Genomic DNA, 19623 nt, shown 5'->3' with positions numbered 1-19623 from the left:
AACGGAACAATAAAGGACTGTTTTTCCCATTTTGGAAAAAACAGGCCTTTCAGACCACGCACTCCACACATACCACAGAATTGAATGGAAAGATACCAAGTCCCTGCACCGCACCAAAACCTGGTTCGAGAGGAAATTTAAAGAAGTATGTGAAATGCTCAAACACAATCCTAATCTGAACAAAAAATGATGGCTTAACCACTCCAAGAATGTGGAGGACCCATATGCAAACATTATAGCAACCAGAACAAGCCAAAGAAAAATCTCGATACAAGAAGACTTGGTGAAGTGTTTTTTTTTTTTAAACACTAGGTCAGGCTAAGTAAAATGTCAGTTAACTGCTTAGATTCAATTTACCTTTTTAGAGTGCTAAAGCATGTAGCTTGTTTTCATATACACATGTATTTTTCTGATGATGAGCTCAATACAGGGATCGAAATGTCAATCGTTATTTTATTAATAAGTAAAATAATCATTTCAACACTTGTGTTTTGTTTCCCTAAATTCGTAAATATGAATGCTGATCAGTGGTGGGGAACCTTTTTACGTCGCAAAAATTTGCAAATCGAGTTGCTGACTTGCCGGGCAGTTTTTAATAGGGAAAAAATTAATTTAACAAATACAAAAATACATTTAAATTAGTTATCAATCATTGGACTAATGAAATCTTGTAGCATATTGTAGTTTCCTCAGTCCAACATCATTAAATTAATTTGTGCTAATTTTCATTGCCATATCCCATTCTGATCACCAAAAATTTTAATATTATTCATATAAAATTGATTATTGTATTATTAAATTGATTTTAATAATGTTTGTTTGAAAAAAAAAAAAACGGTAGTGAGAAAAAAAAAATATTTATGCATTTGTAACTCACCATAGAAGTCAGCTGAGCAGTGGAAGCAGCAGAGGGTGTCAACTTGTCGGTGAAATGCTTACTGTATTTACTCGAATATAACTCACACCCCTGATTTTATTTTATGAAAAAAGACATTAAAAAGGTAGGTATTATTTCTGGAAAAACTCCCATGTCACTCCTCTTAAAAACTATTATTTTTAGGGCTATTTTGCCTGCTTTTGTTTAGGAGTGCCCTTGTTTTAATGTCATTGGCTTTTTACTCAAGAATTCTTAGGGCATTGCAAATGTATTTTAGAGACAAATATATGTACCATAATAGAAGAAAATTCACACATACCTTTTCTTGGATGTTGTTGCCTGTCTTCTTTTTGCGGTGTGCATACTTCTGCTATTATGGTGTTGAAAGGGGAGTGGGGGGGGGGGGGTAGGCAATGTGGGACATTAAAAAGTTTTGCATATATTTTGCACAAAAAATATTTAAACATGTTCACATCGAGGCGATAGTTACTCGCTCCTTGCAGTTAACAACATGCCTTTCCCAACAGCCATTATATTCAAATGCAAGAAAAACAAGTAGTTTTATCGTATCCCTGAATAAGGTACAGAGGCTTTTGCAGTCTTTTTTTTGTAATATATTTCTCAATAAATAGTGCATTAGAGACAGCTGGAATAAAAACAGCACTAATTAATGAATCATGTGTCTCCTCTCACAGAAATTATGCTGTATAGTCTCAAGCAAAACCATATGTTGCACCGGAAACAGAGTATCTAACTAAAAACTGTTATCCAATTTTTCAATTACATGAAATAAATGTTTGTTTTATTGCATTTGAAATTCTTGATGCCATTATGACAGATCGCAAAGGCGAACTACAAATAAAATTGTACCACGAATTGAAACATGCCATATAATGCATGTGTGAGTTCCTCTGCCAGCTCAAACACAAACAAGTAGCAATAAAATTCAACCAAGGGTTGAAACTTTGTGTGAGTTGAGTCCATCGGTAATGAGAAGTTCCGAGAACGATAAACGACAGCCCGTGGTAAATGTGTTAAAACTAAGAAATATATAGTGAATGTTGTTATGACAGTTTCAGGTGTTATGGAATTCGGTTGAAGAGAATTGGCATTTCAACTCGACAATTGTCGGTTGCCTTTGTCTTTTGTTAATACCGCACCAATCATATGCACATCTTCATAGCTGCTCTCTAGTGTAAAACAAAATTTAACTTGTACGTATTGTAACAATTTAAAAAAAAAAAAATTTATAAATAAGCGTATAAAAGGATATCACCTGTAAGTTGTTGACGTGCCACAGGTTCACCACATAGGGTCTAGATGTTCATCATGAGGAGCAGCTGTGGGTCTGCTAGTGTGCTCCAAATTATAACCTACAAGAACAGAGAATTTGATAGCTAGCAGGGCAGGGAAAGTTTGTTACTTGCAACTTGTTTAATTTTGAATTCATACTGAAAAATGCCTTTGATACTTGGCCAAAAATTTTATGCAGTTAAAATTCTTCTAACACATATGTTCTTTTATGATAATTTTTATTTAAATGCATTTCATTTATGTGGAGACTAATGGCTTCAGATCAATTGCCTTATTATCCCATAATGCAAAGCACATTCCCTTTCAAACATGTACACATACTGACCACTGAATTAGAAACTTTTATTTAATGCTGTGAGGGACTTTAGCCTGAATTACAGCACATATGCAGTTTGGTATATATTCCACAAGGTATTGGATTGCATCTATGTCTACAACATACCAGGCATTCACCAGACAGTCCTTTAACTGGCTCAGATTTGACAGAAAAGGACTTGGCTCCCAGATCTGTTTTTCTAATATCTCCCATACATTCTTGATGGGGGAGGGGGAGTTCAGATCTGGCCTTTGTGGTGACCAGGGAAGATGGTGGAAGTCACTGTCATGATTGCTGACCCACTGCTGAACAATTCTTGCATAATAGAAGATAGTTGCATTGTTGCCTGCGAAATTGTCAACCAACAAAAGTCAACATTGCAGGATGGATTTGATGGGCAACAATGTTCAGATATTCCTTGGAGGACATCCAATCTTTTGGCAATATCAGGGGACCTGTTCCATATCAGTAGAACATGCCCCACACCATGACGCCACCTTCAGAAACTTGAATTGTGTTTACAAAGCAAGCTGGGTTCATTGTTTCATGGGACTCCCATCAAATCCTGCTTGTCATTGGTACAGAACAAAGTGTACCATGACTTGTTGGACCACAGGAATTTTTTCCAATCTTCCAGTGTCCATTCATTGTGTTCCCAACACCACTGTAGATGAACTTTACAGTTCTTCACAGAAATCAGTGGTTTCTGTTTAGATATACAACTTTCAGTACCGATCCTCTTCAATTCCCTGCACATAGTTCAATGAGATATGGGTTGGGAACAGCTTTCATTAAATGCTTAGGTCATTTGCTGCACACAGGAATCGACAGCAATCTCATTCCTGATAATCTGCCTTAGAACCACAGTTAAGCCTCTTAGACAAGCAATGTGGGTTATTTTTCCCACTGATTCAATGCCCAGGATATCTCACCCTTTGAGGAAACCATTCAGCTCTGCTATTTTCAAAATTATGGCTCCAGCCAGACTGGAGCCCACAACAAGCCCTTTATCAAACTCCAAAAGATCCTTTGTGTTTTCCCATTGTGATCAACACTATTGATTATTACTGACCAGCAGCATTCTTAAATAGTTGTCTAGAACACATGATGCATGTGTCCAAGTATTTTGCATATATGCTGCATAAGTAACGTTTATGTATATCTGCATAAAGGTTTCTAATTCAGTGGCTGATATATGTATAATGCTATGCATTGTGGGAAGAGTCGCTACCCAGACTGCTTTTTACTTTTACCAAGGTCTCATCAGTGGGAGCTAGGCCCCCAGAGATACCAAGGTTGAATTAAATGCAGAAGTCATACATTTCCCATATACAAGTAGCTCAGTTGTGAAGATACTCCATGTGCAAACTTTGTTTGAGGATGCTTGAATAAAGAATTAAACAAGAATATAATTTATTGGCAACTTTAATTTACTTTATAACCAAGTGAAAAAACTGTCAAAACTATCTCTGATACAGAGTATTTGAATAACAAGGTGATACATCTTCACTACTGTGTATGAAACATACATGACTTCTGCATTTATTCCACTGTGGTATCTCTTCATTGTCTGGCTACCACTGATAACACCTCAATAAAGGTTGAAACCAATCTGGATAGTGACTTCCCATAATGCATTGCATTATACATGTACAAAAGAGAGGAGGATTGTGCTTTACATGAAGGAATACTAAGGCGATTGATGTGAAGTCATTAGCTTCTATATACAAGTAGCCCAGTCATGAAGATACTTCATGCTTCAACTTTGTTTGCTTACACTCAGATAAATGATTAAACAAGAATATAATTTCTTGGTATTGCATTCGTATTGTTGAGACTGTGTGTTATTAATTCTGAATATGGAAGAATTGCTTTTTTATTTATACTTTTTTTTTTTATGATAATTCTGCCCATGAAGGAATGCAATCCTATCTTACCTTATTACTATAGATTAGTTAAAAGGCTAGTAATCTGAGAATCCTGTTCTAGAGACAAATATCACTTAAGCCACTTCAGATTTCCAAATAAGCAGAGTAGTGATCTTACTAAATAGTGAAAATCATCTTCCGCCTGTAGATATTCACAAACATCCATGCCCACAGTTTGTTGTTTGAGAATAGACATGATATCCTGTTAGTCACTCGGGTCACTAATAACTTTGTTGTTATTGTGGGAGATTTTTGTTCTATTCACAAGCCAGGTTCTTTATTTTATTCATGTTTACTTGAGTATGATAGGTGGATTTGCGATGTGAGGTGATATATGGAGAACACACTCAAATCTTTTTAGTTTAGTCTTGTTACCACTACTTGGACTTTCATCAGATATGTTTTAGAAAATGAATGATAGTAAAATTGTGTACTAGCTGGTTGAAAGTTTCCAGAACATTACCAGCAGATTCAATCCTATGTAGTATCTAGCATCTATAATAATAGCACATTTTCTTGTAGGATATTAATCACATGTATTACATGTAACAAGGAGAGAAGGGGGATGCCAGAGACCTTGCTCTAGGGAACAGAGCCTTAGCTGCAGCAGGTCTATAATAAACGTGTATTTTATTATATGTGTTGTGTTCAGCGTGTGCTGATTCTTCAAATATTAATTAATATCTTTTGGTGTTTGGTGCCTTTTTTTTTGGCATTATATATTTGTCATTGTATGATGCTTATTTTAATCAGAGAAAGATTTATGAATGTTGAGTTTTACTTCTCAGTTCAGAATGTTTTGATATATATGTGATTTCTTTTTATTACATTTTCACTAAAGTTTAATTTTTCATTTCAGAAATTGAGAAATGTATTCCCAGTTTCCTTCCTTAAATTTGAATCTTGGATATAGTAAGTAATTTACTTAGTAGAATATTGAGTTGCTACCATCACTGAATCAATGAAGCAATCATCAGTGAAGCAAAATCCCATTATACTGAATAGTCTTGTAAATTTAAAAAAAAAAACTTTTTTTCTTAGAACATATGGAAGATTGGATGTTTTATTTTATTTATTTTTTTGAGGTGATAGTATAGAAGTCCTTACAAGTGATTCCAGTTTACAAATGTAACTCAAGGAAAATGCAGCTTCTGAAAACCTAGAAATTGTAGACAGCATGACTTTGTACAGTTGTGCCGAGTGTGGTATGAACTTCGCTCATAAAAGGAAGCTTAATAGTCACCAGAGAGTGCATACTAAAAAATCAGAAAAAAAACTCAGAAAAAGAAAAAAAAAAAAAGAAAGTGATGTAAGCTGTTTTGCTAGCAATTTGATATATAATCCAGAAAAAAGTGAAGAATTGAAAACACATTTCAAAAAAGATAGCCCTGTTAGTGATGTACCAACTGAATGTCAGGATTCTAATATCAATTCTCATGCAACAGACATTAAAAATAAATTGGATTCTACACCATGCAATGATGAGGAGTTAAAGGAGAAATATTTTAAAGGTGTTGGTATTGCTGATGATTTGGTAACTCAACACAAAGATGGTAACATTAACAGTTCTGCTAATGCAGCTCACATTTCAAAAATTAAGAGAGCATTTAAAAGTGAAAATGATCAAAAATTTCTTTGCTTTGCATGTGGACAGAGTTTCTATACAAGGGATGATTTGTATAGGCACAACAGAAGAAGAACAGCAGAAGGTTCCTACCAGTATCCTTGCTGTTTGTGTAAATTAACATTTAATCATCGCTCTAATGTTAAAAGACATTTTCTTATGCACAATGACGAAAGACCTCATAGCTGTTCATCGTGTGGGAAAACATTCCAAAGAAGTGATAATCTAAAACTGCACCTACAGGACCCACATACCTCAGAAATTAAAACTGATCAAAAATGTCTTTGCCCTGCATGTGGACAGACTTTCCATACAATGAATGATTTGTATAAGCACAACAGAAGAAGAACAGCAGAAGGTTCCCGCCAGTATACTTGCTGTGTGTGTAAATCAACATTTAAACATCGCTCTAATATGAAAAAACATTTTCTTGTGCATAATGGCGAAAAACCTTATAGCTGTTCATTATGTGGGAAAACATTTCAAAGAAGTGATAATCTAAAAATGCACCTCAGGAAACATAGTGGAGAGCTACCATTTTTATGTTCTTTATGCAAATCAAGTTTTTATGACAGGCAAATTTTGAAAAAACATATCCAAAGACATACAAAGAATAGTTTAGCTTGTAAAATTTGTGGAAAGCACTTTGATCACAGATTTGACTTATGTGCACACACAAAGATTCATATTGAAGAAAAGAAGTTTTCTTGTTTGATTTGTGGTAAGAAATTTATGACTGAAAGATCTCTCAATGAACATGGTACTATCCATTCAGGAACAATGAACTTTAAATGTTCTGTTTGTGATAAGCAGTTCCGTAGAAACAAGGATCGGAATTATCATTATAACAAGCAACATATAAGTAATGATCACTACTTGTGCCCATTTTGTAAAAAAGAGTTCAAATCTAAAAGTAATATGAAAAGGCATATATTAACGGTACATAAGAATTATCGGCCATTTAACTGCCCCATATGTGACCATAAGTTTTTTGCTAAGAACAGTTTCTTAATGCATAAGAAAACACATGAAAGATTACAAGCATTAAAGAGCAATCTCTGCACAAAAAATTCTCAAAAAAGAAATACAGTTACTCTAAGACATCAGTACTTCCTCTGTAATGAAGTACTTTCATCTAAGGAAAGCTTAAAAGAGCACCAACGAAAACACATTAATTCTAGTAAGATTAAATGTCTAGTGGATAACAAAACTGTTCCAGTGAATATTGTTGCACAACACATTGCAAAGCATTGCAAATCTAATAAGTACCTTACTAGGTGTTCTTTTTGTAGAAAAACATTCCAAAATATTAACTACCTCAAGAAACATATTGCAATATACCATAATCGTAAACATTCACATTCTGTAAATAAGATAGTACTGAATAACAAAAGAAGTTTGAAAAATCTGAATGTTAAAACACATTCCAAAAGTGGAAATTTGGAATCTTGTAGTGTATCACGAAAAAGAAATATTAAGCCATCTAATACTGTACATGATAAAACTAATAAATACTGCTGCTCAGAACCTGTAGAAGTAGACTCTGTAAACTGTAATGCATTGCATAATATGTCTAACAAATGTGAATATATTGATGAGAAAGTTGCTTTGGATGATGGAGATCACCAGAATTTGACCATAAATACTATGCTGAAAGATAAAGGTCAGATGTGCAGTCTGAGACATCTAAACTCAAAACACATGCCTCTCTGCCACAAGGAAATTTTCGGTCAGAAAACACCTGAAGAAATAACTCCTACAGAACAACAAATAAGAATGCAGACTGGGTATATGTTTCAGCCATCAAGTGAACATGATAAAGACAATGCTACATCTGATCAACAAAGTTTAGTGGATAAAGTAAGATCATTATGTGAAGAGTCTGTCAAAAGAGAAAATGGTTTTGATAATTTGCATATGGATATTAATGTGATTACCAGAGAGAAGAGTGAATTCAAATTATATCTTCAGGACAAGTCTGTACATTATGACTGCTCTGACAACTCTCTTAAGAAGCCTGTTAATAGTGAGAAGCAAAAAATGGTTAAAACTGAAACTGTTCATTATGCATCTGAGTCCAATGAATCACACAATGACAAAAATAATTTTATTAATGATGTAGCTTCATCGGAAAATAGTGCAATTGATATAAGTGAAACGAAAAGGAACTCTCAATTTTTAGGAGGGCATGTGAATAATGTTTCTAGTGACCATAAAAGTGAAAAAAATAATGCTCCTTATATTGAAAATAATAGCTGCGATAAAAATTCTGAAAAAGTGGGAAAAAATCATATAATAGCCTCTTTAGATATGCCTAAAATTAATAGGAAAAATACTGCCCACCTGGGTGATTTGGTTGAAGAATTAACTCCAATAGCTCAGCAAATGAAATGGCAAACTGAGCATGGATCTCAAACTTTGAAGGAATGTGAAAAAGATAATTCCACAAAACATCATTCTGAAAGCCTAACTGAAAATAGTATTGGTAATTATATCAATAATCAGAATGTTGCATTAATTGATAAACAAATGTGTAATAATTCAATAAATGAAATGGTTAAAATTGAAAAAGATTTTGAGCCATTTATTTTCAGTGAATGCAATTCACAGGAAAAAAGTTTAAGAAATGACCATCATTTTGATGAATGTGTATCACAGAATTCACTGGGAAGTTCAAGTCAGTTCAGCGAAAAGTACCAGAATTTACTTGAATGTAATAAGTTGGAAAAGGAAGGTTGGACAATACATGAACAGAATGCAGCTTCAGATGTTTTATGTCCACAGCTTGCAGTATCTGGTCTGAATGAAATCTGTACACTGATGAAATTAAAACATTTACCATCTCCTACCAAATGTAATAATAATTTTTCTTTATCTGACTGTGGCATAAATGATGGCCATCTACTCTTCCAAGAGGAGGTACCATTCTTAATCAAAGCAGAGCAGTCAGGCACATTAACTAAGGAAATTTTCTCACATATGACAGAAACTAAAATGTCGAAATGTGATAGTTTTCACAATGATTTGTCTTTCCAGGATGATCTAGTAAATGACAATAGTAAAAAGAGCTTATTTTTAGAAAGTAGTTCACATAAATGGGATATGGAATGTACAGATATTACTGTAAGTTCAACAAATAAAATGCTTACAGAAAATGGTCATAGCAATCACTATTGCACAGTTTGCAAGACACTGTTTTCTGATCAGCATACATATGCAATACATACTGAAAGGCATACAGTACAAAATGATGTGCACAAACTCTTGGAACTACTAAAAATGGAAGGGATGGTAATTGACTGATTACAGTGTAAACATCCTCAGATCCATCAACTTTTGGGGCATAGCAGTTTGCTAGTTATGAAAAATTTCTGCCTACAGATCATTTTAGTCTTGCATAGCTAACTGTGTAGTGATTAATTTTTTTTTTTATATATTGCTCTGCATTTATTTAGCATACTTGTACATATGAAGTAAATAAAGTCAATTATATGAAATAAACAATGAAGAATATTTTCTATTAGTATCGAGAACTAGAATATTAGCTATTGGTAATGAAAAGAAATATATAACCAAATATCTTAGTATTTTAATACAATAATACAATTTTCTGGTGGTACAAATTTTTAGTGTGCAAACTTGTTTAGGTAAAATTTATAAGTTCTGCATTACTTCAACTTTGGCATCTCTGGGTCTGGCTCCCACTCACGCGACCTCAATAAAGGTCGAAATCGGTCTGGGTAGTGGCCCTTTCCTTTAATGCATAGCATCATACATCTCCACAAGGGGATGTGCTGTGCATTAGGGGAGATACTAAGGGAAAGAGATCAGAGCTTACTCCACCTTTACCACGAGTTGCCTCAGGCCTGAACATAGTTCAGGCGCAAACTTCACTTACTTGTCTTTGCATACTTGGGAAAAAGGATTAAAACCAAGCTTTTATAAAATTGCTTGGTATCTTTAACGTATAGTATACCCAAGTTAAAAAACTTTCAACATATATATATGTTTATTAATTTAATTTAAATGACTTAACACCGAGATAATAAATAATGTTTAATGAGGACACTACTAGTTTTGTTGGTAATCCAACTTCTTCAGGTGTCTAAGTACAAAGAAATATATAAAATAATCCGACAGAAACATTACATAATAACAACAAGAGATCTACTAAAAACTGTAGTACAGTTTAAATTGGAGTCTGCGCTACAGTTCCAGCTGTGTGTTTATGCGTGCATGTGAAATCACGAGAACACCAGCACTGGAGAGCAGAGCTATGCGAATCTGGCAAGTTGTAGCTAAGGCTGCTATTCATGTGGGTTGAATCTAGGGTAATTTCTTTTGACTCAAGAATAAGTCTTTAAAGTTCATCATAACATTTGTGAATATTAGAAGTTTGAGACCAGTCTGGTTGATGTTGGCTGCCTTCATCACAGTTTATATAGAACAATGGCTGGTAAGAGCACTGGCTCAGATTCTGTTATAGGAAATGTCTCTTTTGTGCTCTTCAACCCGGAGAAGGATAGATTTATCAGTCTGTCCATAGTAAGGGTTTCCACAATTGCAAATAACCTTGTATACTCCTGGGAACTGAAGATGGTGATGTTTTTCTTTAGATTGACTAAGGATAGAATGGAGTTTAGGTAAAGTAGAGAAACATGTTTTGATGTTGAACTTTTTTTAAATTTTAGTCCGTTTGGGGGAGAGGGAACTAATGAAGGGCAAGGAGATGTAAGCTCTGGGGGTAGTAGAATCTTCATTAGTTTGTTGACGACGGTGAAAAAGAAGTTTCTCAATACTTTTTGAAGTGAAACCATTATTAAGAAAGGTCCTTTTGAGGAAATTAAGTTTATGTTGAAGCTCTACGTCGTCTGATAATAAGGATCTGGCTCGATGAAGGGTGGAAATAATGCCAAATTTCTGTGGAGGGTAGTGGTACGAGGATGCATGAAGGTATCTGTCTGTATGTGTTGGCTTCCTAAAGATTGAAATTTTTTGTTATCAGAGCACCTGGATAGTTTTATGTCTAAAAAGGAAGACAATTCATGATGGTAATACTGTTATTTTTGACCACACGAACTATAGGAGAGAATAAATGATGACTATTTGGATTTTTTTTGGTCAAATTTATTTTAAAACAAAGTTATACCAACTAGTTTCACCAACTGTGGCTGCTGGCTTCATCAGGGTAAAAGATGTATAAAAATAGTAAGAACACTTAAATGCTAAAAACTGTTAACACTAAAACCATAAAATAAACTGAATACAATTGTATTTTATATAAAAGCAGAAGAACGCATACATCGCGTTCTTCTGCTTTAAGTAAGGCGAAGAACTTCTTTGATAATTTGCTCTTGAGAAGAGTGAGAACCTCCTGGGTTGGAAGCGAAACTATGTCGAAGCTTGCCATCAAATCTGATTTGTTCAGTTTGAGCTCTTTGATCTTAGAAACAAAGTCAGCTGAATTCTTTATATAAGAAGAGGAGGATTTGCCTGTGAGATGTTTTAAAGAAGAGGCGAGACATTTAGATAAGTTGTAAGCCAGTGAGTCAATGCCTTCAACTATTAGTCTTAAGGGAGTATGGATTTTGTGAATCTTAGAAAGGCCGTATAACCATGGGATTAAGGATGAACGGATCTGAGCGAAAGGCAGATGATCCTAGGTAATTCGAAAGTTGATTTTAGAAGATTGTTGGTCCTGTTATGAAACTCTCTTGTGGGGTCACTATTACCTGAAGAAGTTGGATTACCAACGAAACTAGTAGTGTCCTCATTAAACCTTATTATTTATTATCTCGGTGTTAAGTCATTTAAATTAAATTAATAAACATGTTGTTAAACCGAGTAAATCTGCATACAAATGTGTGTGTGTGTGTGTGTGTAGAAGGTATTTTACTTTGGGTATAATAAATGTTAAAGATACCAAGCTATTTTAAACCTGGTTTTACTCCATTTCCCAAGTAAGCAAACAGACAAATAAGTCAAGTTTGCACTTGCAAGTGTTGCAAGTCTAGCTGACCTTGCACGTAGTGCAAGACCAAGGCAACTCATGGTAAAAGTAGTATAAGCTCTGATCACTAATCTTAATATTTACCTTTAATGCAAAGCACATCTCCTGGAGGAGATGTATGATGCTTTGTATTAAAGGCAAGGGGCCACTACCCAGACCGGCTTCGACCTTTATTGAGGTCTCATCAGTGGGAGCCAGGCTATAAATACCAAGATTTTAGTAATACAGAGCTTATAAGTATTTTACCAGAACAAGTTACCATAAGGAGTCTTAACCTTATTAAATAAAAATCTCAGGAGGAGATAAATGTAGAAAGTATTTTACCTTGGGTATAATAAATGTTAAAAGATGCCAAGCTATTTTAAACCTGGTTTTACTCCATTTCCCAAGTAAGCAAACAGACAAATAAGTCAAGTTTGCACCTGCAAGTGTTGCAAGTCTAGCTGACCCTGCACATAGTGCAAGACCAAGGCAACTCATGGTAAAAGTAGTATAAACTCTGATCACTAATCTTAATATTTACCATTAATGCAAAGCACATCTCCTGGAGGACTGGAGGAGATGTATGATGCTTTGTATTAAAGGCAAGGGACCACTACCCAGACTGGTTTCCACCTTTATTTATGCAACTGATGCCCTGTTTTGTAACTAACTCATGCACTTTGAAATATAACATTTCATGCAGAACACAGCAACCCTAACACATTTCACATAATAAGTTGTCCTCCAATGCAGGAAACTTTTCACCTTGAAGTCTTTGGAATGCTTTTCTTGATTTTTGTAATGCAAATTTGTTTCTGTTTATGCCAACATTGCACATTAAACTCAGTCACTGTAAACTTGCATCCTGCTGCTTGATTGCCATGTTTTTCTGCAAAGTCAAGAACTCTGAGTAGAAATATAACTTTTGCATTACTTCAACCTTGGTATCACTAATGAGACTTCCATAAAGGTCGAAACCAGTCTGGGTAGTGATCCTTCCTATAATGCATAGCATTATACATATCCATAAGCATATCTGCTTTGCATTATGGGATACTAAGGCAAATGATGTTAAGTCATTAGCTTCTATATACAAGTTGCCCTGTCCTGAAAATACTTCAGGCACTTTATCCAAGTGTAAGAAAACTTTGTTTGCTTACATGTGGATGAATGATTAAACTAAGAATATAATTTCTTGGCATCTTAAATTTATAACTTCGAGCTTAAAACAAGTACTGTAACTTGAATGTTTCTCCATATTTCACACAAAAATTACCAGTAATTTACAAGACTTGAGATACGTTATGAACAATCCTTCACAAGTGAAGTGTGAAATGGATAGCAATGCCATACTGGTAGAGATAGCACAGCTATGAATATATGCATATGATTGGTGCAGTATTAGTAAAAGATCATGCAACTCAACAAAGGCAAGCAGAGTTTGAAATGCTGATTTTTTTTAACCGAATTCCAAAATGCCATAATAACATTCACTATTTATTTCTTAAAGTTTTTTAAACTTTTCGTGTGCAAGGTATATACAAAACTTTTTAATTGCTTTTTTCGTAAAATAAAATCAGGGGTGTGAGATATACGCGAAGGCGAATTATATTCAAGTAAATATGGTTATATGGGGTAAATGGAACATTATACAAAATAATACATTGTCTATATTTAAATTGTAAGTCAGCAGTTAGAATTGAAGGAAATACAGGAATATAGTTTGATGTAAAATTAGGGTTAAGACGAGGATGCACATTATCTCCACACTTACTCATCTATATTGATCACATAAAAGTGGCATCAAACCTATTAGAATATATTAAAGATATTAGAATTGGAGATGTCAAACTTAGCTGTTTGCTTTATGCAAATGATGTATTCCTAAATATGTCTAATGCAAGTCTCCAGGATTCTCTAATAAATTGAATAACAGCTGTAAGAAATTTGGTATGAAATCAGCAATAAAAAGACCAAAACTATTTGATGTACATATCAGGAAATTGATGAAGATGATATATATATATTATGCATAATAATAATAAATGTATTACCCCAAGGAGTAAAAGACTAATTGATTGTGGGAGATGCCTTTTTTATGATCCACATAGCTCATCATATCATGCCTTAAATACATACACACATTCTCTGTAGGCACCACACTCTCAGACAATGCATTCCAATCATCTGCAACTCTCCATGCAAAAAAAAAAAAAAAAAAAATTGCTTCTCAGTCCCTTGCTTACACCTTTATATAGCTTCCAGACATGACCTCTTGTTCTCCTCCCATCTCCCACTATTTTATGAAAGACCTTCAGTGATAATCCTAAAACAACTCCTTACCAACTTGTCTATCATATCGCCCCTCTTTCTCCTATCCCCTAGACCAGGCATGGCCAACTTCATTCCATACAAGGGACAATATATGATGAGTGGTCGCGTCACGGGCCGCACAGTATTAGACAGAACTTAAAAATAAACTGCATTTTTTCAGGGCAATAGTTATGTGTATTGAAATACTATATTTGTTAAATCATTTTACTACTGGGAGAACAATATAAAATACTTGATTGATTTAAATATAAGTTGCTAAATTAAATTTAATTACATATTTCTGGTTTTTTTACATGTAACACAACTTAATAAGAACACTGGGCGTTCATGTGCGGCAACAAGTTAATCAAAGTCGATTTTCAATGATGATGATATTCATAACAAATCCTGAAGGTGGTCATCAGTCGGTCGGCTTCTTTGTGATGATTTAACTGCCCTCATAGTTGAGAAAGCGCATTCACATATGTATGTGCTTTCAAACAGATGCAGTTCTCAAGCTGAAATCACTCAATGCAAGATATTTTTTCCCTTGGTACCAGTTTCCAAAAGTCAATGCCTATCTCCACCCTTGACTGGAAAAAGGGTCATTTTGAAGGTCACACAACTCCAATTGAATAGTGTCATGCTGCTCTGAAATGTCGCATTTCATTGGGTTGTTAAATAATGTCGTTTGTGCCCGCATATCACTGAAGTCAGAAAATCGCTTACTGAATTGCTCCAAAAGTTGGTCTAACATTGCACAGAAAACTTGAAGTCAATGTCATGGCTCTCCTCCATCAACTCTCTGTAGGAAGGGAAATGTTCCAAGTTTCCTCTGACTACGGTGAATTTAAAAACCTTCAGTCGACTTATGACCTCATCTAGTTTCCAACTAAATCCGAGATTATTTGGTTACATCCTTGTAATTATACATTGAGTTCATGTGGTGTATGATATCTGTTAGAAAGGCGAGTAAATGAGGATCACATAGTTTTGTGATTAGTTCTTTGTCTTCTCGTGTTCCTCTAAAAACTTTTATTTCCTTTCTCAAAGCAAAAAACTGTTTCAAACAGTTCCCTCTGCTTAGCCAACATACTTCTGTGTACAACACTAAATTGTCATATTCTGCCTCCATTTCTGTTAGGAAAGAAAGAAACTTGCAGTGTGTCAAGGCCCAATTTCCGCCCTTAATTAGATTCACACACTTCGTTACAGTTTTTATAACATCCTCTATCCCCAGAATTTTACCACAGAGCTTCCTGATGTATAATGCAGTGCAATACAGGGCAATTGATTCCAGCCTTAGTAAGTCAACTAAGCCTGTTTGAGTACCACACATTGATTTGGTACCATCTGTCACAATAGCTGTGAGATTGTTGATATCACCAGTACCATTTACAACCTTCATAACTGCATCATAAATGTCTTGACCTTTGGCTGTGTTATGTAATGACTCTAATGCTAGTAGCTCTTCATTAAAAACAGTTTGAATGAAAATTAGAAGTTGAGCTGTATCTGTTATGTCAGTTGATTCATCCAGAGCCAATGAGAAGTAAGCTGAATCTGTAATAACACTTTTTAATTTATTTAATATGTGAGAACCTATTTCCTCGACTATTTCTGTTACAGTTTGTTTTGATGGTGGGACGACTTCAAACTTACTGGCAATTTTATCTTCCCCAAATGTACGTGCCATTTTCACAGAACAGTGTTTTACAAATTCGCCATCAGATAATGATTTTTTTTTTGCTTTTGCTATCTCTGCGCTTGCAACAAACAATGCCAAGAATGAGCTTTTTTGTATTGATGTTGGTTCAGTAAAAATAGATTTCTGAGCACTAACCTTTCTCTTCAAAGTACGTACAATTTTAGTATGTTGGTATTTAGCACCATGCCGCTAAATACCAACATATTGGTATTTAGTGGCATGGTGCTGTATGTAATGGCATTTGAGGTTATATTCCTTGTGCACAGATAATACTTGCAAACACACAGGGCACTGTGATTTGTTGTAATTATTGTTTATAAACAGAAATTAATTTTCCCATTTCTCTTGAAATGACCTGTTTTCTTCACAGATCTTACATTTCTTACTAGTACACAAAGGCTGAAGTAACTGACCAGGGTACACAAACTGCAACAATAACAATGTTAACTGTGAAACTGATCACTGTAATCAGAGTAGAGCAGAGCAAGTGACTTTCAATAATGTGTTACTCTGGAGCGCATAGAAATCTACCACTACTACAACTTGCACAGAGAAGCAGTAGATTTTATAAATTGAGTAATCTTTTTAAAGCAATTTTGATTCCGTGTTGAGAATATAAATTGTTTCTGTCATCAGAAATAATGAATATAACTAGTATATCAATCATAAAATCTGCGGTTGAAACTAATAGCTAAATTGATAATACATATAATTTAATATAGTTTTTATCCTGCCACAGGCTGCAAAATCACGTTATGGGCTGCTGTTGGCCGCCTATGCCCTAGACCAGTGCTTCCTAAACTTATGGATGTAAAGGCCCTTTGGAAAAATTAAAATATTTCACGGCCCCCATCGAAAAAAAATCTTAATACAGACATATATTATTATAATATTTATTGTATTTATATTCAATACAAAACATACACAGCAAATATTGCAAAAATCAAATGCAAATATTACATTTTTAGCATCTTACATACACATTTGACATGGCACACTTAGTCTTAAAACATTTTAAATTTGTGTGGAAAGGCTTATGTGTTCATCACACATGTTGATTGGATTTTCACGGTATAGATGCGAACACAGATTGATAAGAAAATAACTATTTATTAACTTTAATGCTCTGAAGATGCTGGATATAATACCAGCGAAATATTAACATTAAAGTTAATAAATAGTTATTTTATGGTAAATTATGGTAAATTTACCATAAAACTATTTACCATCCGAAGATGGTAAATTCAAGCCTGTGTAGCTCAGTGGATGTGGCGTTTGCACACCACCGCGCTAGGCCACACGAAGGAAGTCTTGGTTTCGAGTCTAGTCGGCGACTAGAGGAAATTTTTCTAAGCCTTTTTTCGACCGGTTCCCGAGTTAGTCGATCTCTGGCACGGGTAAGCAGGTTTTTCCTCCCGGAAACTCGGGTTTTTCGTCCTGTAAACTCAAGAAAATCGACCGTAGAACCCACATCATTTCAGACATTAAATATATTGTGTTAGGGTTAGAGACCACGAGATGGCGGCTGCCATCTCGTGGTCTCTTCACTGCGTACCGCTTAATTAGTGATAGCCTTGGGCCATCTGTCTCTGATTGGGTACCAGTGGAGATTGAACTGCCCACTCAGTCTCCAAAAGTTAGATAGGGCTAAATGGCCTCGCCTACTCCCGTATATACGGGAATAAAAAGGCGTTAGCTGATTTTTTTTTTTTGATTGTACTAGACTATAATACCAAATCAGAATTTGTAATTTGGCTGTTTCTAATTAAGGGGTTAGTTCTTCAATTACCAATCATGAATTTTGCATTCTATTTTCTTGGTCACTTAAAAATAATTCTATATATTCACTTACATATTTCTGTTTGAAGAAGATTGGGGCTTTCCCATAATTTTTATTTATATGCAATTATATTGCATTAAATGTTAAGATTGAATTCTTATTATTCAATGACTCGATGATAATGATTCAATGACAAATTCTGATTACTGTTGACAAATGCTACAACATATTTCCAATGCTAATCATTACTATTTTGTTAAACTGGGAATAAAAACATCAAATAATGTAAAGAAAGAAACTAAGATGAACAGAGCAAATTTGACCCATGGATGGCTGATTTCAGTTCCTGGAAAAAAATAAATCTGATCATATCTTACTTTAGTGCTAAGTCATAAAATTAAAACATTCCAATAAAAATGATTGAATTTCTCTAGTGTTTTATTCTTATGACTTAAACACTGTAAAATAAGATTCAGATCTAAGGAATATTCATTAATCATTTATTACCTGCAAGAATTTCTGAAAAGGAACAAATAATCTAGAACTGGGAGATCTTCACGTATTCTGTAAAGAAAGAAACTAACTAGACATTCTAATTGTCTGGACCTGACGTGCTTATGAAATATCCCTTCCCCAGATACCGAATGGTTTATAATATAATAGGTTGGAAGCTTTGGATTTAGATGACCAAGTTATATTCTGCATTGACTTAACCACATCAAATATAATGATATAACATAATCAAATATCAACTTGGCTGGAGCATCTTTCGGTTAAACAAGACCCATGCTGTTTTCATGAGGAGGCAGACTGAACAGAGAAAAGCCAGGTACTGTAACAATCTCAGTCAGTGAATTTGAATATAAGCCCAACATAAGCATTGTAGGACATTATACACAAAGAAGACAAAACTTGAAAGGAAGAGTCTGTAGTATTCAATACTAATCGAAAAAGATGAACTTTCTGTGGAAAGCAGTTTGAATTTTGTCCACATCATACTTTCAAAATGAGAAATTTACTTTTCCCTGTGGTCCCAAGAAGGTTCTAGAAGGGAAGAAATCGAGGAATTTTGGTCATTAGAGAAAATAGATGTTTTAAAGGAAAAGTTTGTTCTTGTTAGATATATTGGGTTGGCAAAGAAGTTCATTCGGTTTATGCGTTAGTACAAGTTTATGCCGCTTCGCCTATCGCTATTGTTGCACTACTGTGCAATGCTATTGTGTAGTTGAAAGGCTACATTTCACATAACCTTTCAGTGAATTTTCGTACGGCCAACGTGTGTAACATATTTTTAGAAATGGAAGGAAATAACATACATTACGGGCATATTTTGCTTTTTTATTTCAAAAAAGGCAAACGAGCTGCGGAGGCCCATAAAAAAATATGCAGCGTATATGGTGATGGTGCCTTAACAGAACGCGTATGCCAAAAGTGGTTTGCCAAATTCCGTTCTGGAGATTTCGACGTCAGTGATGCACCTAGCGGTGGTTGCCTGACCGAGGTTGATTCGAGTGTTGTGAAGGATATTTGTCAACAAAAATCTGTCACAAACAGTGCGGGAGATTGCTGCAGTGCTGAACATATCCCATACAAGCATTGAAAACCATTTGCACAAGCTGGGATATGTTTCAAAACTCAATGTTTGGGTGTTGCATGAATTGACTGAGGCCAATATGACTGCTCGCATATCCATCTATGATTCGCTGCGCGTCGCCAAGAAAACTACTTATTTTTGAAGCGGATGATTATGGGAGATGAAAAATGGAGGTGT

General features: G+C 34.7%; 1 protein-coding gene across 1 annotated transcript in view; it reads left to right on the top strand.

Moving 5' to 3' along the window:
• Positions 1–9532, top strand: part of LOC150101077 (uncharacterized) — an 80527-nt gene extending 70995 nt beyond the window's left edge. The window contains exon 2 of the mRNA XM_090401608.1: positions 5295–9532. Coding sequence (XP_090257734.1) covers positions 5613–9362 — 3750 coding nt within the window. The 5' untranslated portion in view covers positions 5295–5612 and the 3' untranslated portion in view covers positions 9363–9532. The remainder of the gene's footprint in view (positions 1–5294) is intronic.
• Positions 9533–19623: the final 10091 nt, after the last annotated feature.

Source organism: Typopeltis vanoorti, chromosome 12 (genome assembly GCF_054136105.1).
Source record: "Typopeltis vanoorti isolate ZY-2024b chromosome 12, IOZ_Tvanoo_1.0, whole genome shotgun sequence".
NCBI lineage: Eukaryota > Metazoa > Arthropoda > Arachnida > Uropygi > Thelyphonidae > Typopeltis > Typopeltis vanoorti.
The sequence above is the reverse complement of the archived record's forward strand: the minus strand, read 5'-3'. Positions and strand labels throughout refer to the sequence as shown.